Here is a 25,915-nt window from a genome sequence, read left to right on the forward strand (position 1 = left end):
GTCGACCTGCGTTTAGCGTTAACTAAAGCAGCAAACGTGAAAGTGAGAAAATCTAGCAACACTGAAGAGCCCCTTTGCACTTCTGTGGACATCTCCATGTTGAGTGGGATCTCTAGCTGACTCTGTCAGGCTGAAAGACATGGTAAGCAGAGTTCTGTCACAGCATGGAAACCCTTCCTAGCTGAGAAGATGTGGCTTTCCTTAAGCCTCTGGTACTTCTGGCATCTGAATGAAGACAGTGGACAAGGGGAGACTGTGGAAAATGCCTGGTGCTCGATACAACTCCTGACTTCAGTGCTTTGTGTGCTAAACCTGACCCAGATTATCTTAGAATGGATCTTGCTTGGCTTGCGAAGTGGCAGACTAGAGCAGCAGGTGATATCAGGCAAGTATCTGCATTTGGGACCTTGGTGACCAGGCCTCCAAATCTGTTAGCAATAGGGTTTGGGCTCTCTGGTTATTCAGGTGCGTTAGAGGCTTTTCCTGGTGCTTGACACCACAGCAGTTTGTGAGGTGAGAGTGAAAGCAAAGGGGTGCTTCCACCACCCAATAGAGCTAGCTGTCTTTGCCATGAGTAGTAAAGATTATCTGCATGCTTCCTGGTCTTCATTTCTTGAATTATCTCGTGATCCTGTGTCTGGCTTTGGTGCAGCATTCTTGATTCAAAACCTGGGCAACAAGAAGATTTAATTACCTCTTAGAGATATCTAATACTTGTGTACTGTTTGTGGAAGTGGTTTGGTTTTTTATCCATAGCAAGAGCTATGACGGCAGCTGTGATTTGCTTAGCTGCAGCAAGTTATCGGAGTTGGGATGGAAGAACAGCACAATCTTGTTGCCATGGTTTGGGATTGTCCTGAGCAGCTGGCTTCCATGTGGCCTAAAAGGGTTGTGTACCATGGAGTCACTCCAGAGCAGAGGGGAGAGATCCAGACAGTCGCTGTCCTGTGTCCACTTTCAGATCCATGGGGAGCTGAAGTGGCTTTGGAGTACCCCAAGTCAGGCACAAGAAGTTGGGAAAAAAGAACAGGCCTCTCTGGGGCATAACAATGCATCTGCAGCCCCAGCACAGTATAGGAGTGCACATGCAGCAGCAAGCTGAAGGGACATGTCCTGCCTTTGCTTGGGATGTGGAATGCCACTGTGAGTAAGATGGGCATGAGTGAGGGGGTTAGATGCATTCTAGCAACTCCAGTGCTTTGCCCATCCTTATCTGAAATAACTCAAGTGATGGAGCTTCAGGCACTTCCCTGGGGAGATCATTCCACAGCCTAATAAATCTCTCTCTGCTAGGAAATGTTTCTTGATAACCAGCCAAATTTTTCCTTTGCTTAGTTTCGTTTGATTATTCTTAGCATCAGAGCACCCAAAGATGATTCTATGATTCTTCCTGGAGGGGCTACAATTCCTCCCTTCCTCCCTTGGCTCTAGTGTAAGTCTAAGATGTCGAGTCAAATCTTGACTCAGAATATCAGGAGCTGGCCTTTTCCATGTGCTTTTCGTCTTACTTCTAAGGTTTGCCCTTGCAGAATGCATTATGCCTTGCTGTTCTCTGTATTTCCCTTGTCATGCATACGTGTATTTGTGTGTGTTTCTGTGTATTATATGGGTGTATGTATGCACAGAAAGCTAGGCCTCTGCTTCTGTGGCTTTCCATAGTTCTGGATCATGGAGCTTTCATATGAGCTTAAAATCCCAGATGCTTTTCTTCTTTCCTTGCTTTTTTTTTTTCTTTTCTTTTTTTTCTGGTATCAGTAATCATACTGGTCCTTGCATCTCCTCTGATCCATGTATTCTGGGCTGTTTCTCTCACAGGTAACGTTAGCTTGCCTTTACTCTCCTGTTGTTTATCACTTTGTTCAACGGCTGTTTCAAACCGAGTTGATTCACTGGGACCCTTTTCCATGACTTCAAGAGACCTTGGATGGGGTCTGCAAGTCCTTTAGTGTTGTTTCTTTGTCTTTTTCCCTAGAGTCTTTGACACATCCAGATTAAATGACAGTTGCACGTTTCATTAGCAAGCCTCTCCCTCCTCCCCAAGTCAGGTCCCACACAAGGGCTGTCCAAGGCACTTCTTTGTACCTGAGCAGAAACACTGCTGGAACAGGGCAGCATCTGTAGTTCTTGTACCACAGTTACCTGGTATTACCAAGAGGACGGTTGTGTCAGTGCATGTTGCAATTGCATGCCTAACGTGACACTTGCTGTATCTGCTGCAGGTTGTGCGTTCCTCACGTACTGTGCCAGAGACTCTGCCATCAAAGCCCAGACAGCGCTGCATGAGCAGAAGACTTTGCCAGGGGTAAGTCCCAATGAATTGTGCATGGAGCTCTTGCCATGGGCAGGTGAATGGGGGATTGTCAGAGGAGGGAGGGAGAGTGAGAAGTGGCTTAGATTAATTTTCCTTCTTGTGAAAGACGGATGTGGTTTGGGTGTTAGAACAAGCTCACGAGAGCCATAGCACAGCGCTTCTTTTCATAGAACAGCTGCTCTTTTCTTCACCTTGCCAAGGGTGCCCCATGTAACTCCAACCAGGCCTATTTCTATGCTGCTCTTTGGTCTCTGTGATGTGATGTGACATCTTCAGCTATCTGTCCCTGTCACTAGGGACCTGTAGGCTTTGCGGTGAAGTGTGTGGGTCCAGCCAGTGGGCATGATGAAAAGCTGACAGGAGACAAGACACAATACCAGACCCTTTCCTTCAGGTGTGTGGAATTTCCTCATATGTCTGCTCCTAGTCTGCCACTGTTCTCCAGGATGCCTGGACAGTTTGTTGGGTGACTCTATGTAGGCCCCAAAATGACTTTTAGTGCAGTGGATGCATTGGATTAGCTTCTCAGAAGAAAAAAATACAGTTGCCACATTCCATTGTTTGGAAGAGCAACGAGCTATATAGGTGAGACCACGAGTGCTGAACTAGCTGTCATCTGTTCCTGTGTCCTGTTCACTGCACAGCTGCTGTTGGGAGCAAAGTGCAGTGGGGATCACAGGAGGGCAGGCACTGTGGAACAGGTCCTTCCTCGCAGTGACGTCCTCTGTCTCCCTGATGGTGAGCTGAAGGTTCTGAATTGTTGCCGTTCCAATGTTGTTATGATTTGAGAGTTTTGACTGGGCAGTTCCCTTGTTGCATTAAGGGGGTTTATCAGGCATGTTGGAAGGATTCATTTGGAGGTGAATAGGCAGAAGGATTGGGTACTTACAGACAGAAGCTCACAAGCCTGAGAGCTCAAGACTGCAGAATAATTAATTTAAACCAGGAGTCTCTTGAGAGGAGTTAAGAATTCTTAACCATAACATTTCCTTTTTAACCCATACAAGTCCAAATAGCTTCCCTCACCTCTCCTAGCTCTCCTCAAGACCTCCACATGCACACATCCATTTCCGTGTTTGTTTACCTGTCCTTCCTTTTTGCATGTTGGTATTTGAGGGCTGGAAAATGCACACAACAATTACCACTTAATAGGATATTTACCGTTTCAGGTTATCTCAGGGCAGCAAAGGGGAAGAGTACAGATAACCAGGTGCTCAAATGCTGTTTGAGTTAAGTTTGTGTGAAGGGAAAAGGTCGACCTTTCAGGCTAAAGCAGCGTCATAATCATCTCTGTGTGTTGGTTCAGAGCAGAATTGACAGTCAATAAGAACAAGTCAAAGGATGTCGAAGCAGTCATCATGAACCATGGTATGGGCTGTAACACCATGGCGACAACAGACTTGTCTCTACCTAGTACCTGTGCAGGCACTCTAAAAGGCTCAGTGGATCCAGACAATCTCAATTTTACTGCATGTTTTGCTATGTTCTCTACTCTTTGTACTCTCAGTGGTTATAGAGAGCTGCATGGGGTAGCATTTAAAGCAGCAGTTTATCTGTGATGTGATCTAAAGGTTTTTTATATTAAGAGACGTGTAAGAAACTGCTTGGGAACAGTAGGAAGTCTATGCTAGCTGAGTACTTTCAAACGTGTTTGGAGATGGTTAATGAGAAATGTGGTGTAATAAAGCTTTAGGATTAAGATGAAGATGAACTGTGCTGCATTTGGAGCTGTCAGTTTTCAGGCTGGCAGTACACAACTTCATCACATTCAGTTTCTCTTCTGGAAAGTCCTTCAATGACCAAGAAGACAGGATTCTCTCTCTTTGGTCATTTAGTGATGGTTACTACCAGAATGGAACAGACCTCTATCCTGATGTCCACAGAGTTGGTCTCTGACCCAACTGGTCCCAGAGAATACTCTGGTAATGGGTCACAAGCAGGAGTGCTAGGTAGCTGATTGTTTCCCTGTTTTGGAAACAGGGCTGTGAAATTTTGTATTTGTACATTCACATCTTGATCATCTTCTGATGAAGCATCTGCCCAGAAATATAGTGAGGACCCTACCACAAGACAGAGAACAGAATGTACTATACCACACTACTGGGATTTCAGTAAATGGGCCATAATCTGGCAATCGTGATTTCTTGTTCATTTCATTCACATTTTGATCATCTTCTGATGAACTCTGTGGCAAAGCATCTGCCCAGAAATATAGTGAGGACCTTACCACAAGACAGAGAACAGAAGGTACTATACCACACTACTGGGATTTCAGTAAATGGGCCATAATCTGGCAATCGTGATTTCTTGTTCATTTTACTCACTTGCTTTCTCTTTGTTGCACATAGCAATAGCGGGAAGAAAGTTTAAGTGTTTGACATCAGTGTAGGGTGTCACAAACTGTCATCTGGATGCATGACCAAGCATCAGCCTGTTTAGAGACAGCAAGGGATCAAACTGACATAGAAGAGACCTTCTTGGTAACCCTACTTGCTATTGTATTGCAAAGCAACCACAGATGCCACAAATAGCCATGTACCTTCCTTTATTGATCTCAGTACAGGGACCAGTGGTTGGTCTCAACAGCTCATGAACCCAAATAGAGACAAATAGCTTGTGTAGTCTTGAGGATTTGGTAAGGACAGACTTAGGGAAATGTACTGATGTGGTTTCTGATAGGTCCTTAGGCTGTGATCAGGCAGCTGGGGCAGGACTTGAGTTCTCTTCTAAATCTGTCATTGGGTAGGTTTGTTCCCACAGAGGTATTGCTTAGGCCCTCCAGGTCTGATGCTAGTAATGTCAGCCCATCTAAGAATACTGCCACATTGTTCCTGCAGGGCCATGCCTGCAGTGTAGCTTTTCTGAGGTTTTATATTTATTTATATGTATATTTTAGATTGTCTGCGTAAGTCAATAGGAATTGTCATGGAATCTATTTGCTTTTCTGGCATTTCTGGCAAATTCTCCCTATGGGAGATCAAAATACTTGTTTATTTTTAAATTGAGGGGTGTTGGATGTATAGTAGCTAAATAGAATTTAAATCCAAAAAAGCTTGGTTTTTGACAGTAGGTAGACACATTTTTGTCTTTCACCCCCTTTTCTAAGGGCTGGTGTGCTCAGGGTGCAAAGCAAGAAGACTGATAGCTGTATATTGTATTATCTAAACCACCTGTGTTGCCTGCAGACTTAGTGAATTGTTATCAGTGCAGTCTGGAAGTAACAAACGTTTGAATCTTCCTCTGGGAAAGGAAGGATGGAGCTTCCTAGAACAGAGAGGTAAAGTGCATCCTGGGTGAAGTAGCAGAACTGTCTGATCACCCAGGCTTATTAAGGAGCTTAAAATGATGCCAAATATCTGTGCCCTTTCTGAGAGCTGGGGTGAGCAGAAGGAATGCCCTGCTTTGTGGCTATGTGGTCAGGGAGCCTGTTTGCATGCACTGTGGTGCGGGCCCTCAGTTGTGGACAGCAACCTGTGAACCTCAGTCCAGCCAAGGGGCTTGCGTGCCACAGGGCGGGCTAGCCCATCATGCTGGCTGTTACACATGACGAGCGGGAAGCACATCACAGCATGCTCGTAGTGACTTGTGCTGTGCAGCATATAGCCAGCACCGGCATCGTCGCTGGTTCTCTGCCCAGTACCACCTCCCAGCCAGCCTGACACACTCCTGTTCCCTGCCCTTCACAGTTGTTTCCGCATCCTGCATGTGCAGAGATGCTGTTTCTTGTTCTTCAGTTTTGCTCCCCAAGGACAGGCTGGGGAATTGCACAATTAAGTCTGACTCCATCCCAGTAAAGCTGTTTCATGGGCTGTAAAGACTCAGCAGAGATGGAGACAGATCTACTTGAGGAACAAAATAGAAACCGGCTCCCTTTGTGGCCTGAGTCCTCAGGGCTTGGGGAAAGACACACAACCCATGGAGGGTGAGCAAAGGCAAAATCTTTGGATCTGAAAAGCAGAGAGGGATTCAAGTCCTTCCTAAATCTAGTGTCCTCTTCAACTGTCAGCCAGCCTAGCAGTGCAATGTTTTACCTTCTCTCCACTCCCTGGTACAGTCTTCCCTGGCTTGGTGAAACAATATTAATCTCGATAACCATGCCTTTGATTCCTGATTGTGCCTTCACTTTGCTGAATTCTGAAAGGAGTTGGAGAGGTTATTAATGACACTTAGTGATCACACACCAAGTTAAAGCCTCTTGCTAAGTGAAATTTGAGGGAGAAGCAGCCAGCCTTTCAATATTTTGCAGAAACACTTTGTATCTCTTTTCATTTGCAGCCAGACAGTTGCAAATTACATAAAATTGCTCCTGGAGAAGAAGGAGAAGAAGAATAGAAGGAGGAAGCAAAGGGGAGAGGTTTAAAAAAGTGATTCTTCTGGCAAGGTATAGTTACAGTTTTATTTCTATGCGGAACAAAGAAGGGCTTGCTGAAAGGTAGGCAAGTAAGTGGCAGAAATTAGTATTGATCCAAGCTGGGAATATGGGCAGTTTAGGAGCAGTGATGGGAGCCGTGAAATGTGGCTACATCAGAGGAGAACTCATGGATGCAGTGACAGATTGGGAGTGCAGGGACACAGGAATGGAAAATTACAGAGAACAGCAGCATCAGAGCAGAGAGAGACTCTGGGAATGCATCAGAGGTTGAGATGCTGCAGCACTAACTCAGATGGTTGGGTACAAGGATTAGTGCGGAGATCCAGCAGAGCTTGAGCAGAGGGCATCCCTGTGGTCAGGCTGTCTCCTGTGCTGCCAGGACCAAGGGCTCACCGTGGGCCATCTGCCAGGGTCCACGGCCCCTGGTGATATAAGGGAGCACAGATGACTGGGTTTTTTTGTAAACAGGGCAAAGCATCTCATTCTCCCCTCCCCTCTCTTTTGTCCAAATGCTGATGTGAAGCCAGCCTGGACCAGTGTTTCTGCAAGTTTCATCATGTGAACACTACAGGATATTGCAGCTGGCAAAACTGGAAGACATGCTGAGGAGTGGCATAGGGGGCCTGAATGTCTTGTTGGAGGCTGGGGCTGGACTCTGGTTGTTATTCTTTGGCAGGATGGAGAATTTTTTCCTGTGTCCATCCTGTAGGTTTGTTAGACAATATCATCAAATTCATGATAGCCATGCAACGTTATCAGTAGAAAGTAGCAACACAGAGAGTGTGTCAGGGCTGTCTTGATGAAATGGCAGTACCAGGACATGAAAGTACTGGGCTAAAGCAGCCCCTGGGCAAAGAGCAGCAGAACTGCCTATTTATTGCAGAGAGAAATTGCAGATGCTTCGGCTGGTGGAGGTTTGGCTTAAGGGGCTGAGAACTAGCAGAGAGGCAAGGCAGCAGCCCTGTGAAGTAGATACACTGAAGAGACACAGGGAGAACAAGCTGCCAAGGCAAACATCGGCTCCTGCTGCCTATGGAATTGGAAGAAGAGTGAAATTAAAGCTTAGCACCCATTTCCACATGCTGACCAAATACACACATGCAGGCTCTATCCTGTGCAGAAGGGGCCCCCCTTTCTCCCTAGAAATTGCTGCCCTTTGCACAACTGGGCAGAGAGCTTGGACTTTTGTCTCCCAGAGCTGGCATGTTTCCAGCTGAGCTCACCTGTGCTTATGCACGCACACACACACCTTGCACCACCCCACACAGACCTTCATCTTTGCAAAGGCAGCCACATTCCTGAGCATTGGCTCTGCATTCCTGTCTCCCCAGGGTCATTTGATATGTGTGCATACACACAAGCATCTGTGAATATGGATATAGAATCACAGAATAATTTATATTGGAAGAGACCTCTGGGGTCTCTGGTCAAACCATACCTAAGGCAGGGCTGACTACATCAGATCACCAAGGACTTTCTCCAACTGAATTTTTAATATCTCCAGGGAGATCCCGCAATCGCTCTAGGCCAATCTCTTCCAGTCTGTGAGCACTGCCAAAGTGGTTTGTCTAATATTAGCCATAAATTTTGTTGTTCAGCCCATGGAAGAGATGGCTCAGGAGGTTCATTGACAAGGGGCTCACGCCCAGTTTCAGTGGATTTTCCTATGGGTATTTGTTATCGCAGGAGGTTTTACGTGACTCGGGACCATTAACAGTTGCCATGGGAACTGGTGCACTTGGCCCACGCAGCAGCTGGGGTGGAGGGTCCCTTCTGCAGCCACCAAAGCGTGTTAAATTAGCAGAGACCTCTTTCCCCAGCTACTGTAATTAACCTGCCGTGGGGGAAGAAGAGGTGGGGGCATGGCGGCATTGAGGAGCTGCCAGTACCCTCCATAGTCGGCCCCAGACCGACCGCAGTGTGTTGATCTTTCAGCACACTAGTGAGAGGCCTGTGCAAGCTCTCTGCAAGCCTGGATGTCTGTCAGCTCAGGCTTCCTCTACCCCTTGTGCTGGCTGCCCTTTGCCGGTTAGCTGAGGTTCTTGGAGGTTCCCGCTTGTGCATGGGTTAGAGTTAGGGTCATTGAGCATATTCACTGGACCAGGTGTCCGGTGAAGCAGAGTCAGTGGTGCACCAGTAAGCACAGGGAAAGATGGGTGTTGGATGTCTTTAAACAGCCTGACAGAAAGATCAAAGCCAGGTGAGTGTGGCAGTGCACCCCACTTTGCCCTCTGCAGCTTTCTTGCACTTACTCAGACTAACTTGGTGACACATCCTGTAGCGTCTTATTCCTGTTTTTGTAGGCCTGCTGAGCACTTTTCACCTTACTTTGAGCTGGGAATGACTCTTGTGATTAGGGGCTTCTTGGGCAAGCCAAGGACAGCACAAGGCCCTGTCTCTGCTGAAGCAAGAGTGCGTCCTCAGTAAGTTTGCAGATTACACCAAGTTGGGTGGGAGTGTTGATCTGCTCGTAGGAAGGTTCTACAGAGGGATCTGGGTGGGCTGGGTCAATGAGACGAGGTTAATTGTATGAGTTTCAGCAAGGCCAAGTGCAGGGTCCTGCACTCGAGTCACAAAAACCCCTGGCAGCGCTACAGGCCTGGGGAAGAGTGGCTAGAAAGCTGCCTGCTGGAAAAGGACCTGGAGGTGTTTGTTGACAGTGGCTGAACGTGAGCCAGCACTGTACCCAGGTGGCCAAGAAGGCCAATGGCATCCTGGCCTGTATCAGGAATACTGTGGCCATCAGGACCGGGGCAGCCATTGTCCCCTCCCCGTACTGGACACTGGTCAGGCTACGCCTCAAACACTGTGTTCAGTTTTTGGCACCTCGTTACAAGAAAGACACTGGTGTCATGGACCATGTCAAGAGAAGGACAATGAAGCTGTTGAAGGGTCTGGAGAACACCGAGGAAGATTTAGATTGGCCATTAGAAAAATATTTCCTCACCACAATTGTTGTCAGGCATTCACAACAGGCTTCCCAGGGAAGTGGTGGGGTTGCCTTCCTTGGAAGTACTTGAAACACATGTAAATGTGATGCTTAGTGACATGATTTAGTGGTGGACCTGGCATCACTAGGTTTACGGTTGGACTTGATGATCTTAAAGGTCTTTTCCAACCCAAAGGATTCTATGATTCTAAGATCCTGCAGCTGATTCAGCACTATGGGCCTGAGTGCCAAACTGTGCCTGGAACCTCAAGCCTGTGGTCTCTTGTGGTCTTGATGAACTTACTTAGAGGAACTTAAGGGTTTTCCAGTTCCTTCAGCCCTGTCTTGCAAGAGTGGGAAGGAGCAGGAGGAAGTTTGGGACCAAATACTACTCTTTTTTTTGCATTGCCAAAAAGCCCTCTTGAAGCCAGATTGGTACTCACCTGAATTTGGCCCGGGAATTTGCTTCCTGTTGCCTCTGGGAGAAACTTGTCCTAGCACCTGTAGAAACAGAGAAAGTTGGTGTCATGGGTTTGTGTCTGGTGGGGTTTTTTGGTAGCGGAGGGGCTATGGGGGCGGCTCCTTGTGAAACTTCCAGAGCCTCCCACAGCCCAGGTATCCTGATTTGAGCTAAACAGAACCAGTTCTGTTCAGTGATTTTTACTTTTGAGCTCAATCTCTTTTGAGAGGGTGCACTTTCTGAAGTGAACGGTGTATTTTTGCAGACAGCATGTGCTACCAGAAGTGATAATGCCTGATGGTTACAGTTGCTGCCAGGTATTGGTATGCAGAAAGGCTCTTGCTTATACTTGCTCCTATAGTGACCAAGGTCACTGCTGGATCTTGTGTGCCATGCTGGGGGTGCTAGGAAGGAAAAGGGTCACAAGGAAGTGAGGAACAGGCAGGACAGATGACGAACAAGAGTATTGCATTTGACATACGGCATATTCAGTATAAAACTGAGGAGTCGCAGGGGTTAAGCTCTCTTCTTCAGTGGCTGGCGTCCTGATCTTGAGTTCCTGAATCCAGCTCCTGTGTCTCGTTCCCCTCTGTTGATGAGCCTGGGGCTGCCTCGGTGCCACCTGCTCTACAACATCAGTGGTGATTGCTGTGGTGGGGGTAGTTGGGTTCAATACCAATTTTGTATATATAGGTCATTATTATTGTTTTATTAATGCTGGTTTAGTTTTTTTTCCCAATCTGTAAGTCTCTTTGCCGTATTCCCTTTCCCTGGTTCGGGAGGGAAAGGGAGTTGACAGCATCTGTCAGCGTTTAGTGGCTGGCCCAGCCCTAACTCTTGACTCCAGGTAAAAGTCGGACCCTCCTCTGACCAAGGCCAGGCCAGTCGGTGCCTCTGAGATCAGTATTTTTAAGGGAGGAAACTTTTTGGGCCGACATCTTTGTCCTGTCTTTTGTGTTGGGGAGTTGTTTGTTTTGGAGAGGAGGGGAGATGAAAGCAGAGCAAACACACAGTCGGTGAGGAAGGTGGCGCAGAAGGGCATTGGAGCAGAGTGTTTCCCAGAGGTCCATGGTGCCTGAGGTCCTGATGATGGAGGAGATCAATGGCAGTGAAGGTGTCCAGGATGTGGCCCCCATGCCAGGGGAGAAAGAGACCGCGCAGGACCGGAGGATGTGCCAGAAGTGACCCGCAACTCCGAGGAAGACCTGTGCTGGAGCAGAGGACATAGCAGCCCATGGGTGGATCCCACAGGACTGTCTCCTGTGAGAAGGACACCACGTGGCCACAGGGAAGACTGTGAGAAGCCCTCTTCCCGAGCAGGAAGGAGCACCCTGGACAATGTGTAATGGACAGACCGCACCTCCTGTGCTGCTGGTGGGGCAGAGGTAGCTGGGAAGAAGGGAGGGATGGAGGGAAAGTGTTTGTAAGATCTGGTTATATTTATTTCTCTCACTATCCTACTCTGATGTAGTTGATTTGGTGGACCTGGTGGTGGTAAATTAAATTTATGTTTTCTCCCCAAGTCTGCTCTGCTTTTTGGCCGTGACTATAAGTGGTGAATGAACTCTCCTTGTCTTTAATATCGATCCTCAAATGCCTTTTGTTAAAGTCTCTCTCTCTTGTTCCCCTGGTATCCTCTCCTGGGAGGGTGGCGGTGGGATTACAGAGAGCGTCTGTCACCTGGTTAGTGGCTAAAACCATGACAGTTGGCACTTTCCTCTTCTCACCCAGAAGCACCTTTGACCTTCAATGGCACTAATCACAAGTGACAAGAACAGATCAGGGCCAACAGGGAAGATCATCTAATGTTGTCCTTGATGCAGTGCCCTACGGTGCACTGAAACATCAAGGAAGGAGCCCCGTGAGGACAGATTGACCATGAAGTCCTGAGAGACTGCACTTGAATGAGTCTGCCAAACAGTCAGGTACACGATGGGGTCTGTAATTGCTGGGCTGGGCTGGTCTCCGTGCTGGTGTCTGACATGAAGGCACAGAAATGATGCTGCCACTTCCATGGAGATGCCAGGGAGAAACAAAAGCTTTCTGAGTTGTGGCGAGTAGTTGCTTGCCTTCCTCCCAGAGCAACACAGGCTACGGTGGGGACAGGGGTGTCTGACTGTGTTAAGGGAGAAGGAACACCATGCAGATAAGAGTCCAGGAGGCAAAACAGCCAGCCTGCATGCTGCTCGGGTGTCTGCTTGCTGGTTCCTGCATGCATTCAGCTTTGGTGAGGAGTTGGGTGTAACCTGCCTGATTTGCTCTCTGTGCTGTTGGAGTTTACAAGTCCTTTTCCTGGTGTCACAAAGCAGCTGGGTGAAGTCGTGCAACAATGTTCCTTGCTTATGCAAAAAAGAGGCATCCTTAGCCATGTAGACATCAGCTATGTAATTTGGACTTTGGACTTCGTATCCTGCTACTGCCACAGATTCGCGGCATGGCTTTATTGTTACCAGATGCCTTAATTCCTCCACCTGGAACAGAGTACTCATAATTCTCCTTGTCTCCTCCATAATGAGATTGGATGGGGTGAATTCATAAGCAGCCTTTAGAGCCATACTGGAAAGGTGCTTGGTGCTTACGTTGCTCATGTGTCTGTGCAAGACAACTCCCCTTGCTCAGGGAACGAGGGTTCTTCTGGATAGGACTGAAATACACTGAGATGTCAATGGAAAGCAGGAGGCTCAAGCACTAAGACTGGCTCCAGTCCATCATTGCTTGCATTCCCAACCAGAAACAGAATTCAAATGATCAAATTAGCATTTAGATTCATGTGCTCTGCACAGCTAGAAGTGCTTACAATCATTCAGCCAGGGCATTTTTGACTGGCTAAAAGAGGACCAGCCCACAATTTGCAAAGCCCAAGAGCCCAGGACCTAATTCTGTCAATGGCCTTGGATGCCTTTTGGTTTCTGGTGTCCCAGAGGAGCTAGCCTGCATTGTGTTTCATGGTCTCTGCCTCTGACCCTTGGAGCTCTGAGATTCCCCTTCATTGCACTTTTTTTTTTCAGATGTAGTGAGAGAAATAGTACATTTTGACATTGGTGAAACCAATAGCAAAGCTTCTGCTTTCATGGGGCCATGAATTTTCCTTAGATCCCTGATCCAAGAGTGCTACAAGGCTGGAGGAGCATTGCCTTGAAAGGAGGGAGAAAGCCCAGAGTCCAGTTCACTGTTTTTCTGTGCTGGTCATGGGGTTGGATGTAATCTAGATACTTGTCAGCCAGGCCTCTCACTCCTGCCTCTTCCCTGAAAACCTCCAGGCTCATCTCTTCCAGGCTGCAGTGACTCACCACCAGGCATCTTCTCATTGCTCCCTGGGGGGCTATGCAGAAGATGTGGCTGCTGTGTTTTACACAATGTAACACTGGTGGTCAGTATAGCTTCACGCCCACATCAGGCTGGCCAGTTGCTTCCCACTAGTAACCCCAAAGAAAGCAAGCTGACAAAGGTTGCGTGTTCATGAGGAGGAGAGCGACACAGACAGAGAAATGTTGTCTGTGGGGGCTGAGCATGGCTGTGTTTGCGAAGGGAACCACTAGTAGCCCCAAAGAAAGCAAGCTGACAAAGCTGACAAAGGAGGAGAGCGACACAGACAGAGAAATGTTGTCTGTGGGGGCTGAGCATGGCTGTGTTTGCGAAGGGAAGGTGTGCATCCAGGCAGGAGGGCAAATATGAGGGAGAAGCTGAAGAGGGTCAGTAGGAGCTTTGCCCCCTTCCATGCGCTGCCCATCTGGTGTCAATTGCTGTGTGTGGCTCCAGGAGGTTTCTTGAGTCCAGTTGGTCATGACAGCTCCTGGTCTGTCATTGGCAGTGGGTAGGAAGGACTGTGAAGTGTGGGTGAAGGGCCTGGAGTGGGGAACTTTGGCCCGTGGTGGCCTGACATTTCTAAATGTTAATGTGTTATTCTTCAGAAATGAAGATTAATAAGGCTCATCTGAATAATTTAATGAGGAAGATAAAGCTCAGCTAGTGAGGCAGGCACAGGCCTCATTTGACCACATTCCCCATGCCACGTGTGTGTTCACATATGTTTGTGTTCTTTTTTGGTAAAGGCGTGCAGGTCTGTGCATGTGCATCTACTTGGCACTTGGAATTTCAGGCATGAAGATCCTGATTCTGTTGGTTTCTGGACTCAGCTGGGCTCATACAAATATGGCTTGCTTAGAGTCGAGTGTGTTTTCTGATTACTGTGCAGCTTGAGATAATGACTGGGGGCCAGAGTAATTTGTGCTTTCAGAGTCTGCTGTGAAAGGCAGAAGCATGTCCTTCTCGATGTTCTGTTACTTTCTTTCTCCCTTCGATGGAAGGAGTAAAACTTGACCATTTTTCTGTGTTGAGTTAAACTCTTTATCTGAGACCTGTGTACAAACATCAGGACCCACAGGGACGCTTCTTACAACCTGTGCTGTTGAGTTAAAGCAGCTGTGGACTCTTTTTGCATTTGTAGGCTCACACTTTTGCTCGAGAGACCTTTGATATATTGTTCATCTTTGATGGCAACGTAGGACTTAGTAGAATTAAAGCAGTGTTGTCCTGTCTATGGAAATCTCTCGGTATTCTCTGAAAGGAGGACCATGCCTGCTTCTGTCTCAGTTGGAAGACCACCCATTTCAGAAAGCAGCAGCGAGAGAATCCTGCTGTTATTCTTGAAGCCTCATTATCTGGACAAATGTCTTATATATTGTTTTTTCTTCTTTACTGACATTCTCCAGAGCAAGTGACGATCAGCCCAGAGACCATACTTCAGTTCAGTGAGTGGCTCTCAAAGTCACTAGCGCTGGTAAGGTCTCCGGGAGTGGGCAGCCCTTAACCAAGGGCTTGGTTTAGCATTGGCAGAGGGTGAGGGTGAGTCTTCCTGTGCCCTGCTAAAGTGCTGCGTCAAGTAGGCAGGAGAGGAGCTGTGCTCCCAGCCAGAGGCGGCAGAGCAGTCCACCGGCTCGATCTCTCTCACGCTAGGGAGCCTGCTTCCTCTTGTCGCCACAGCCAGACACTGCTTCCAGACTTGCGCCATTGCTAACCCGTGTCACTGTGCTGGCTTTGGTGCTGGCACCTCTGCCGCCAATGCTGTCTTACAGGTGTGGTGCCCTGGCCCTGTCGTGGGTGTGTGGCCCGGCAGGATGCACTTCCCCACCGGGGTCAGACTTGGCGGGGCCAGCCATGGTCACCATCCTGGGGCAGGCCCTGCTGCGCACCCTTCGCTGTGTGGCAGTCCCTGGGATGGGGGGAAGGAAGAGGGTGGACAGATGGGTAGAGCGGGTCCCCCTCCCCAGAGATCATATCAATATGTCTCTTTTGTGCAAAGCAGAGGGAATGCCCCCGAGAGCTGGTTTCCATGGCAACCACAAATGTCAGGTTCCGTGTGGTGAATAATGGTTTCCATGACAACACCTCCTTTACCGGAGGTGCTGGGAGCTGGAGTGACAGCCCTGTTGGGGGAGGGGACAGGGAGATGTCCTCAGGTACTTAACCCGCTCCCTCCCCCCATCCTTTGTGACTCCTTGCTCCGAGCCCTCAGCTCCTGCATCCCTGGGTGGGGCCGTGCTCACTTAGGGGTGGGATGCCCTTGGCTTCCACCCATCCCTTCCTCCCTCCCTTCCCCCACATGGATTTGCTCCTCATAGAAGCTGAGATCTGTCTGAGTCTGTGCCTCCATCTTCCTCTCCATCTGTTTAGCTTAATCCTGGTTTTGCATCCTGGGTAGAAAAAAAGCTGTTTCTCAGTGGGAGCAGTGAGGAGTGAGGTAGTGAAGCTGCCCCTCTTGGCTCCAGAGCAAGCCCTCTCTTCCAAGCACACATCTGGGCTGCCTGCCCTCTCCCACCCAGCCTGCTGCTGAAACACCCCCAGCCTCCCCTTGTTCGGGCGTATTGCCAGAGGCTGTGAGCAGTGACGGGGGCCACTGCCTCTCAGCAAGGAAATCTGAGGTTTTCTGGAGCAGTGTCTGACTGCATCCTCCTGAACCCCTGCCCCACATCCCATTCAGCTCGTGGACTGAAAGAAGTGTCAGGTCCTGGTGGGAGCAGGGGCTGGTGGGTGCCCGTGATGCACATACTGGAGCCACAAGGTGGCACAGCGGGTTGTTAGGAGCCCTGCAGATCCATGCAGCTGACTGAGAGTGGCAAAGGGACCATCAGCCTTTCCTTCTTCCCCAAATAACATAGCAAGTCCTGGGAGGTGGAGTTGGAGTTGGCACTGCTGCCTGCCAAGGCTCAGCATGGCAGCTGCTTGTCCTTCCTTTGGGGAGCTGCCAGCCCGTCTCTGGCTCTGCCAAGCAGCCCCATATCACTCCTTGAGGCAGGGATGGTATCATTCGTGACTGGTCCCAAAATCCTGCCTGAGATCCACCCCTCAGTGGAAGCCAGCTCACCAGCCCCCAGCTGCCACAAGCGCTCTCTTGTGCCTAGAGGTCAGGCTTCAGCAGTGGTGTGCCATGCCACAGCAGCCTGTCACCTTCTGGTTAGTGTTTCTGTCCTCTGAAATGCAAAGTTACTTCATGGGTTTCCTCCAGCTATTTCGAACGTGGGCTCTACCTCTGGTTTCTGGACAGCCTGGATCAGCCACCACTTGGATTCTGACAGCCATCTACATTTTGCTTGCTGGCTTCTAAACACATTTCAGTTGGTGACTTTTATGGCTTGATTTCATGTTTTGTTTTGTTGTTGTTGCTGTTTGTCCTGAAGGTGTTTCCTAAGAGAGGGGACAGACTATGCCTGGACCTGCAACTTGTGTACAGGTCTTACCTGCAATATTCAGATTGTTTTCTATTACGGCTGTCACTGAGTCAAGTCACTGTCAGCCTCTGTGGATGATGCTGAGAGACATGGAGACATGCTGTGAATGTGGAAATCTGTCTTGTACACCATTCGCTGGAGGAGATTCTGGCTCAGTTGGATCCTGCTAGCCCAGGAAGGAGGCTACAGCTTGACAATTGCCTTTCTGGGCAGCATAGGACACACATACCTTCCAGCAGGCAAGAGTTTTACCCTGCTTTGCAAATCAGACTGTTAAAGCTATATGTTTCTTCATGCAGCTACTTCTGGATAGAAGTGTTCTTCTGTCTTACCTGGCAAGTTCCCCCCTCAGGCTTGTTGCTTGTAGCTGGATTATTCTGGTGACGAGTGCGAGAGAGGTAAACAGCTCTTCTGCACAACTGAGCAAGAGGAGTTCTGTCACTTCCAACCTGAGCATTCCCTTTGCTGACGGGAGATGTTGCTAAGAGAGCAGCACTGCTCTTCTTCAGAGCCACTCTGGTGCACAGTGCTCTGACCGCATGAGGATTGGGGAAGGGGAAACATAACATGCATGCTTGCTCTGCTGCTTCTAGCCAAGTTCAGTGGCAGTCTTTCCTCCCTTCTGCAAGGAAGACAAGTGGCTCAATTAGATGAGGTGAGCATGCCTGCACTGAATGAGGGTAGGCATAGGAAGCACTTCCAGGCATAGTCTCAGCCCACCCTGAGAACTGTTCGGGCTCCAGTTTCATGGTGATGAGCTACTTCCTTGGAGCCCTCTCTTTGCCACTGACTGCGTCTGAGGAGGCAGAGGTTTATGCGTGGCAGGCATTTCCAGGAGAGCTGTTCCCTGCAGGCAAGCAGCTGAACAGGGAAAAGTGCCAGGTTTTCTTTTGAGAAGTCTGAAATTCATGTGGTCCCTTCTGCAAGGGTTCTGGTTGCCATCATGATGTCTTGGTTCCCTTCTGCCACTCTCCTACTCTGCACAACAGGCAGGAAGGGGCACCTTCATGCCACTGCTGTCAACACCGTGTGCCAGGCAGATGGGCCAAGATCTAACCCTCTGCATTTCTCTTTTGTTGCAGATGGCGCGTCCGATTCAAGTGAAACCTGCAGACAGCGAGAGCCGTGGAGGTAGTTGTCATCTCTCCATGTTTCTCCTTTGGCTACTTTGTGCTTGTGAGGGGGACCAAGCAAAGGGACAGGGTCCTGACCTGGCCTTCCTCTCCCTACAGTCTGTGTGAAGGGATGTTTGTGTGTGGCAGGAAGGGGCAGGAGGACAGTCTGGAGATAGACTTTGGTGGAGAGCCTTCAGCTTGGCATAACAGGCAGCTGAGAGCACTCAAAGACCTAAGGATAATAATGTGACTGCCCACTCCACTTTCTATCCCAGCCCTTTGAAGGTGCAATTAGCCTGGCAGCATCTGCCCCAATAGGTTGCTGAAGCTCGCTCTACCTCCCCCATGACTGTTAGACTGTCTCAGCCTCTCCACTCTCAGTTGTTCAGCAACCCCGATCACATTGTCATGACCCAGATGCTGTTGCAGAAAGTAGCATATGATGGGCAAATAGTGTCTGAAAGGAAAGGATCTTGAGTTTGGGCCTGAGATGGAGGTGCTGCTAGCTTGCAGGGGACCAGCTTGGTTAAAGCAGCGTATACCGAGTAGTTCAGAGCTGGATGAATCTGTTCAGTGGGGAGCTGCCAGCAGCTCAGATGGTTCTTCCAAGCAGAGAAGGTTTGCAACTCCAGTCCTCTGCAAATTTATGAACTCATTTTGCTGCTTTTCCTTGTCTTACCCCAATACATTTCTTTTCCTCTTCATTCCTGCATCTGCCTCTTCATGCCTTATGCTGTTGGTGCTGCCTCTGAAAGCAGTTTAGTAGTGGTGAGGGGAGAATTTGTGTGAGACTGCTTGCCCTGTAAGGCAGCATATCTTGCATGCTGTGTGTAGATTTGGAAGGCTTTTGGTTTAAATGTTAAGGGGTAGCTTCCAAGCAGTTTGGAGTCATTTTCTAGTATAGCACTGGCGGGACCTTGAGATATATTTTAGTATTTTATATTAATATGTGTATTTATGATTGGTGAAACCGCCTTAAAAAAAAAAAAAAGGTTTATCATCTGTTTAAGTTGATCATTTTTCCAAATAGAATCTGTGACTTTTCATTATTTACTTGAGGAATAAGACATCTTACTTCTACTGAAGTCTGGGCATTTTTATTCCCTTGGGGTATACTGAGAATTCCAGACATATCACCTATAGACATGCTCCTTTTGAAAAGAACCATGGCTTAAGCCTTCAAAAAAAGTAGCATGCCTAAATGACATAGGACTGGATTCATCTTAACTTACTTCAGCCCCTGGTTTCAGGGTTGAGTTTAAGGTCCTTGTCCATGCTACAGACAGTAAAAAGAGACCAGTGCTTTCAGAATGATTCCCCCTCTCACTCTTGACACGGATATTAGGAGTCGATGAGCTGTTCTTCGGAGGCATCTACAGTGGGGACAGAGGAAGCTGACTGCTCACTGTCACCTTGTATTGCCTGTAGATACAACCATTAGATGGTCAACTCTTCCTCCACCACACTGATTTTTAAAAATTGCACCACAGATTTCTAATTAATTCAGAAATTGTGTAATTGTGTCTGAGGTTATTCCTAATGAGTCTTTAAAAACAAGCAAACAAAAAAAAAAGCATAAGAGACTACTAGGAAGGCCTTTGCCAGTTATACCGATAACTCAACATCACTGCACTGTTACCTGTACACACTGGCAGATCCCTTGTTCTCTCCTGGCTGTGCAGGCAGCTGTGCCTAGAGCTGTATGCCCCATGGGTGCCGTGCTTTGCAAATACATGTGCCACTTGACACACACATTAATAGATAAATGCACACATTTACCTCCACCAGTACCATCCGTGCACACAACAGCAGTGAAAATAGACCAGAGAGACAATTCATACTGTGAACAGATCAGCCCACTGCAGCTTTGTTTTCTTAACCATTTGTGTCTCTGAGTGCAACTCTGGAATCTCTGGCTGAGGTAATTTCTGCAGTCTTTCTTTTGATGATGGGGCACTGCTAGGAAGTCTCTTCTTTATAAGGTGACCCAGTATCACAAAATACGTTGATGCTTAGTAGCTCTGATGCCTCAGCTCCTCTGTCAAATTGAGCTTCAAAACAGGAGGCAAGCTTTTGGTCAAGGCGCTGGACTCTTGAAATCTCTATGCTTGTGAAATGGGCCACAGTTTCTAATGACTACAAACATCAGGGCATCAGCTCTGCTTCCCATGAAGAAGGTGATAGAGAAAAGCAGCCTTTGGAGTCTGAACACCTGTCTTTCTCCAGCCCATGTGCCTAGCTTCCTTCCAGCTTCATTGCAGAGCTCAGGAATGAGTAGCTCCCACAGGATCCGTGAAAACTGTTTTTTTCCCTGAGGCAGAAGCAGCATCAAGACAGCCCTCTATGTTTGCCTGAATCAGGTTGTTCTTTCCAAAGGTTTCTGCCATGATGCTTTGTTTGTCAGAGAAGTGGATGAACAAGTTTGCAGATATGGGAAGAACCATTCCCCATAACAATAGCCCCACCCTGACAAAAGGTAAAAGAAAGATCTGGGCAGAACTTCTTGGACTAGAAATTTACCAAGGGGACAGCTGCATGCATCAGTGAGACTCTGCTCTGCATTATCCTTGAAGGGAATTTATCCTCTCTGGGGATTACCACTCAAATTAAGCACCTTGAATGAAGTACATGAAGTTAGAGCACCAGCATTTGTCTCCTCATCTAAAAGATTCTTATTTTTGTGCCAAAGGGGCAGTTTTGGCTAAGCCCTGCAGGTACTGAGTGGGAATATCTGGATACCCGGTGTTACTGCAGCATGCAGAAGGAATTTACTAGTAAAAAGCTGCTGCCTGCAGTAGTTCAGATGGGGACTTGTGATTTGACACAGGCTTTGAAAGCTCCTTCCTCCTTGTCCTCATGCCTCTGTGAGCCTTGGAGTGCCAGGAAGAGATGGAGAGAGGGGATGGAGGAGCTTGTCTGTGCTTCTTGTGAGACCTGTGCTTTGCTGCACTGATGTGATGTGACAGTTAGCCCAAGCCCATTAGCACTGCCTTAGAGACAAGCAAGCTCTCTGCATACCCAAGGAGATATGCTTCCTCCCATCCACTGCCAACTGCCTGAGCAGACTTCCTCCCTCTCCCTTGCTACTGACAGCGGCTGCCCAGATGACCTAAATCCACTGGGTTTAAAGAGCAGCAGTGGCCAGTGTTTGTGTGCTCTTCTCTCCCTCTCTCTCATGGCTGAAGCATTCAGCCTTAACTCCTAACTTGGTCCTGTGGTATATTTGTCAACAACCTGCTCTGCACTGGCCCTCCTCCTCCTGCCTTGGGTGACTGACTGTGCCCAGAGCATGTTTCCATGGGAACACAACAGTCAAAGATCAGAGGCAATTTTCCTGTTTGCTGGAGATCATGGGAATTTGCCAGTCAGAGGGTGAAAAACAAGAGCTGGAGAGAAGGTGAAGGAAAAATGGCAGGAGGAGGTTGTGCTGTTCCAGGTGGGGGAATAGAAGATCTTCCAGCACTGCAGGAGGCCCTGCTGGGGAGCTGAAGGGCCAGTGACCCACAGCAGTGGATTGAGGCTGCCAACTCGTGGGACTGACCACTTTAAGAGTGGTGAAAGCAGGTGTCAGGTGAAAGGGCTTGCAGGGTTTCAGTCCAGTGACGAGAGATGAGGCAGCTTGGTTATTGGTAGGGGAGTGCCCTTGTTCGGAAGCTGCCCGAAGCAGTGGGGCACTAGATCATGGGTTGGGCTGTAACACATGGAGAGGGAGGGAGGGAGGGAGGTCAGCAGCAGAGGAGGCCTTTCACGGATCGCCAGTTGCTGCACAGAGGCATCCTAGGGAAACAAGCCTGGGTCCTTTTCTTATGTGCAGTCTTGGGAACTGGGCTGTTGAGACGGAATTAATTGTGAAAAAATCTCTTAATGTCATCAGTGACTTCAACCCCTTCAAACGTAGCCATTCTTGGCATTCAGAACAGACTCAAAACCAGTAGGTGTGTTTCTCTGTATTTGCTATTAGAGGTTGAGTCCCTAAGGTATCACAATTTTAACCTGTTCTGCTTAGCCAGGAAGGCCGGCATTTTTTTCAAAATAGAAAAGCTGAAGTTCCCACATAAACACAGGACTTCCAAAATATTCTGTGAATGAGCCCCGTCAGATAACAGAAGACCTGCATTAAGACTGCAAGAATGGAGACTAGCATCCACTGTTTCAGTGGACCTTTCCCAAAGTGCAGGGTAAAGCTTTTGATCCGACAGAAATGGTATGAGGATGTTAGAGTTAGGTAATGGTCGGACTTGATGATCTTAAAGGTCTTTTCCAACCAAACGATTCTATGATTCCACCATGCAGACACCACAGGAGGGCATTGTGTGTCATGTGTTCCCAAGTGTGCCTGTATGTGTCAGAGCAGTGGTGGGGAGGCAGCTTTTGTACTGACCTGGGTGAGAGCCATCCCCATCCTTGGAGCCAAGGGGAGCAAGGGAGGCACTAGGGAACGGGGCTTTACTGTCAGTGAGAATGTGTAATGTGTGATCCATTCCTGCCATACATACACACCACCGTCTCTGCAGCCTGCTCTGCTCCTGTAGCACCAAGACCTGTTGTTTTTCAGGTCACTGCACTCTCAAACAGCAGCTTCCTTGCTATTTTCCCTGACGTGCTTCACATTTCATCGGTTTTGTTTGAAGCTAGACCCTCTGATCCTGTCTCTGACAATAAGGAATCCTCTCCCGCTGCTCCTCCCAAGTCATATCCAGACACATTCACTCCTGTGGGTCAAATTTCCCCATGCATGTTTGCATGGGAAAGGGATGAGGGTTAACTCTGTATTTGGCACAGCTATCTCCTTGCAAAAAATGGCTCTTGGGCTGGCATTTAGGCTGGGATTTTAATGTGCTGTTTTAATAGCTATTCACAGCAATCTGTGAAGGATGTTGCCCCAACCAGTGCTATGTTTGTGTTTGACTGGATGTCGTTAGGCTGTGTGATGGGCCCCTGTGTGTACTGATGAGGGTAAAGAGGGAGAGAAAGCACTGTGCACCTTTTTTCCCACCTCCACACTCGCCCATCCCAACAAAACAATAATTCTCACTGCTCCCTTTTGACGAGGGAACCCAGAAGGAACCTGAGCTCAAAGTCCTGGATGTATCGACCAACCTTCCAGCCTCCCTACTAGTGTGACACGAGTACAAAATACCTTTGGAGAGAGGGGAATGGGGATCATGGAGCTGTTTTTTGATTCTCATCCAACTGTCTTGCATTTGTCTGATCCTGTGGTGAGGCAAATTGGGACCCAGGTGCAAGGGTTTATTCGAGGACTTAGAGGGCAGCTTGGTAGACGTACTGGTTAGACTGGGGTAAGGAAGGGCAAATTGAAGCTAAGATGCTTGGTTGCATAGCAGCTGTGGAAACCGTGATCTTGGAGAAAAGGAAAAGGAAACAGAAGGGTCCTGGAATTCACCCACCCTATCTGGGTTGGTCTGCTGTATTTCCTAAGGTACCTCTTGGACTTCATACCCTGTTCAATAAGAGTATAATTACTCAGGCAGTTTTTGTTTTTACCATTTGTGTTGGATCGTACAAAGGAAAGGGTTGAGGAATAGAAGAAAACTGCTAATATTTTGTTCTCCTTTGGGAAGGGTAGGACAGAAGCCGCAGAAACTTTTGCAAGTGTGAGGAGCTTGGAAGGACCCTGCATACTCACTCTTGGAAGCATTTCAGCCAACAGCAAATCATTTCCATGCCAGGCATGTTTTCAGCACTAGGGTGTTTGTGCTTAAGTGCCCCTATCCTCCTGCTTTGGACTGTAAGCCTCATAGAAGGTTGCTGTTTCTTTGTTTGCCCCTAGGAGACAGGAAGCTCTTTGTGGGCATGTTAAATAAACAGCAGTCTGAGGATGATGTGCTCCGGCTCTTTGAACCGTTTGGGGTCATTGATGAATGTACCGTGCTCCGTGGACCTGATGGTAACAGCAAAGGTGTGAACCGTTCTGTGTGTTGTGCCTTTTCTCCCTGCTCTTCAGATAGTGCTCACCTGCCTCACCACCCATGCCTTCTTTCCACTGGGGCACATATTCCCTCACCACATCTTTATGGGAACCCATATCACAGCCAGACATAGGGAGTAGGACAGAAAGAGTTGTCTCCTGCAGTGCAAGACTGGGGAAGATGGGCAGAGATTGAGGTGAAAGTAGGGGAAGCAGAGCACAAGGAGTATCTATCAGGATCACTAGCGAGCCTATTGGCTCAGTCTGGGTCCGCAATTTGAAATGTTTATACCCACAAGTAGGATTGCGTAGAGAATTTGGGGAAGAGGTAGTTGGCGGGAAGGGTGGAGATGGTGACATCATCTGTAGAGTATGTCACTGAAGTAACAATTTGAGACCCTTCCTGTTTTTTTCCCCAGGATAGAGGACTTTAGGGACAGGTTAGTTCAGTCAGTTGAGCGTGGCGCTAACAACGCTCAGGTCGCGGGTTCGATTCCCGTTCCGTCCCCATGTGTTGACTGATCTAGTTGAGAGGTGGCGTGCCTGGTGGCAGGGAGGCTGGATTAAAATAATCTCTAAGGTCCCTTCCAGCCTAGGCCATTCTATGATTCTATGACAGAGGACTTGGGATGAGTCATCCTTTTTGTTCCTTGCTTTCTTGGGGTGGCTTTCCTTTGCCCTGCCTGAGATCCAGATACTGTCTCTTGCATGATGATGCAAAGGGCACCTCCACAGCAGTCATGTCACTGCAATCTCGTGTGCTCTCTCTGTCCCTTTTTAGGCTGTGCCTTTGTAAAGTTCTCATCTCACACAGAGGCTCAGGCAGCAATCCACGCACTCCATGGCAGCCAGACAATGCCCGTGAGTATAAGGCTAGGGTACCTACCCTCTTCCTAATCCTTTTCCCATCACCCTGTTGCAGGGACCTCCTCTCAGAGTCTAAAACCATGACAGGTTCAAGAATGCAGCCAGGGATGTGTGCACCCACTTGTGCAGCTCTGCAAGCCTTAGGGGAGGGCTTGCAGAGGGTGAGGGGAGAGGTGGGAAAGGGAAGGGTTGGATGGACAGATGGATGGGGAAGGGCACAGCCCAGGTTCCAGGCAGCTCCTGAGCACTTTCACACCAATATTTGCTCTTCTGCTCCGCTTCCCACTCCTCTCTGCTGCCTGTTCTGCCCCATCCCACCTTGCCTGACTGCTGATGCTCTGGCTGTCCCGTGGCCTCTTCTCCCCCTGCCTCCTCTTTCTGTCTCCTCTCTCCGTGCCCAGGGCGCCTCCTCCAGTCTAGTGGTGAAGTTTGCTGACACAGATAAGGAGAGGACCCTCCGTCGTATGCAGCAAATGGTGGGGCAGCTGGGGATATTCACTCCATCTCTCACCTTGCCGTTCAGCCCATACAGCGCCTATGCGCAGGCTGTGAGTATCATGCATGTGTGTGTGGGGAAAGGCTGCCCTCTTGGCTATGGGGTGACACTGTACATGGGCTGGGAGACCGCAAACGGGTCTCTACGACAAATGCGTGAAAGCTTTGGCACCTGAGAGTTGTTCCTGGCTTCAGTTTCTCCAGTCAGCAGCCTAGTCCTTGTGCACTTCTCTCCTGGACGGGGTGACAGAAGAGAGCTGGGACCTTCTCAAAGTGAGGCTGGATTTCTCTGATGTGTAGACTGGCGGAGGTGTCTGGGAACAGGTCAGGCATGACCCAGTGTCTTTCTGTCTTGTTTTGAGGACAACTTGGAGACACAATTCCTCTGTGATGTCTGCCAGACATGGCAATGTGCCAACACGTGAACTCTTCCTCTGGGTCTATGGCACAAATGTGTGTCTGTTTTTGGAGCACCATGAGAGCCTTGGGCCTAGCTTCATGTATTTATATCTCTACTGAAATTCTCAGTAGGCCTCTAATCCCCCGCAGTGCTGTCCTTGGCTCACAGGCTAGTATGACTAGTGTGGTTTGCAGGATGCTGGAGAGGCAGCAGGCAGTAGCAGAGAGTCAGCAGTCTGGCCTCCTCTGTCAAGAATGGCCATGCTTTGGGTCTTAGTGAATGAACTTCATTGCCTTGAAGTGATGGTGG

The 25,915-nt window shown here is 48.6% G+C and overlaps 1 protein-coding gene across 1 annotated transcript; it reads left to right on the top strand.

Moving 5' to 3' along the window:
- Positions 1 to 2,219: 2,219 nt before the first annotated feature.
- LOC104277875 (CUGBP Elav-like family member 5) lies at positions 2,220 to 25,259 on the top strand (the record flags this gene model as incomplete). The annotated part of the gene is made up of 5 exons (XM_009874661.1): positions 2,220 to 2,302; positions 17,883 to 17,931; positions 23,707 to 23,835; positions 24,626 to 24,705; positions 25,113 to 25,259. Coding segments are annotated over 5 exons (488 nt in total), but the record flags the coding sequence as incomplete, so codon positions are not given.
- Positions 25,260 to 25,915: the final 656 nt, after the last annotated feature.

The sequence above is a fragment of the Apaloderma vittatum genome, unplaced genomic scaffold (genome assembly GCF_000703405.1).
Source record: "Apaloderma vittatum isolate BGI_N311 unplaced genomic scaffold, ASM70340v1 scaffold6208, whole genome shotgun sequence".
Lineage (NCBI taxonomy): Eukaryota > Metazoa > Chordata > Aves > Trogoniformes > Trogonidae > Apaloderma > Apaloderma vittatum.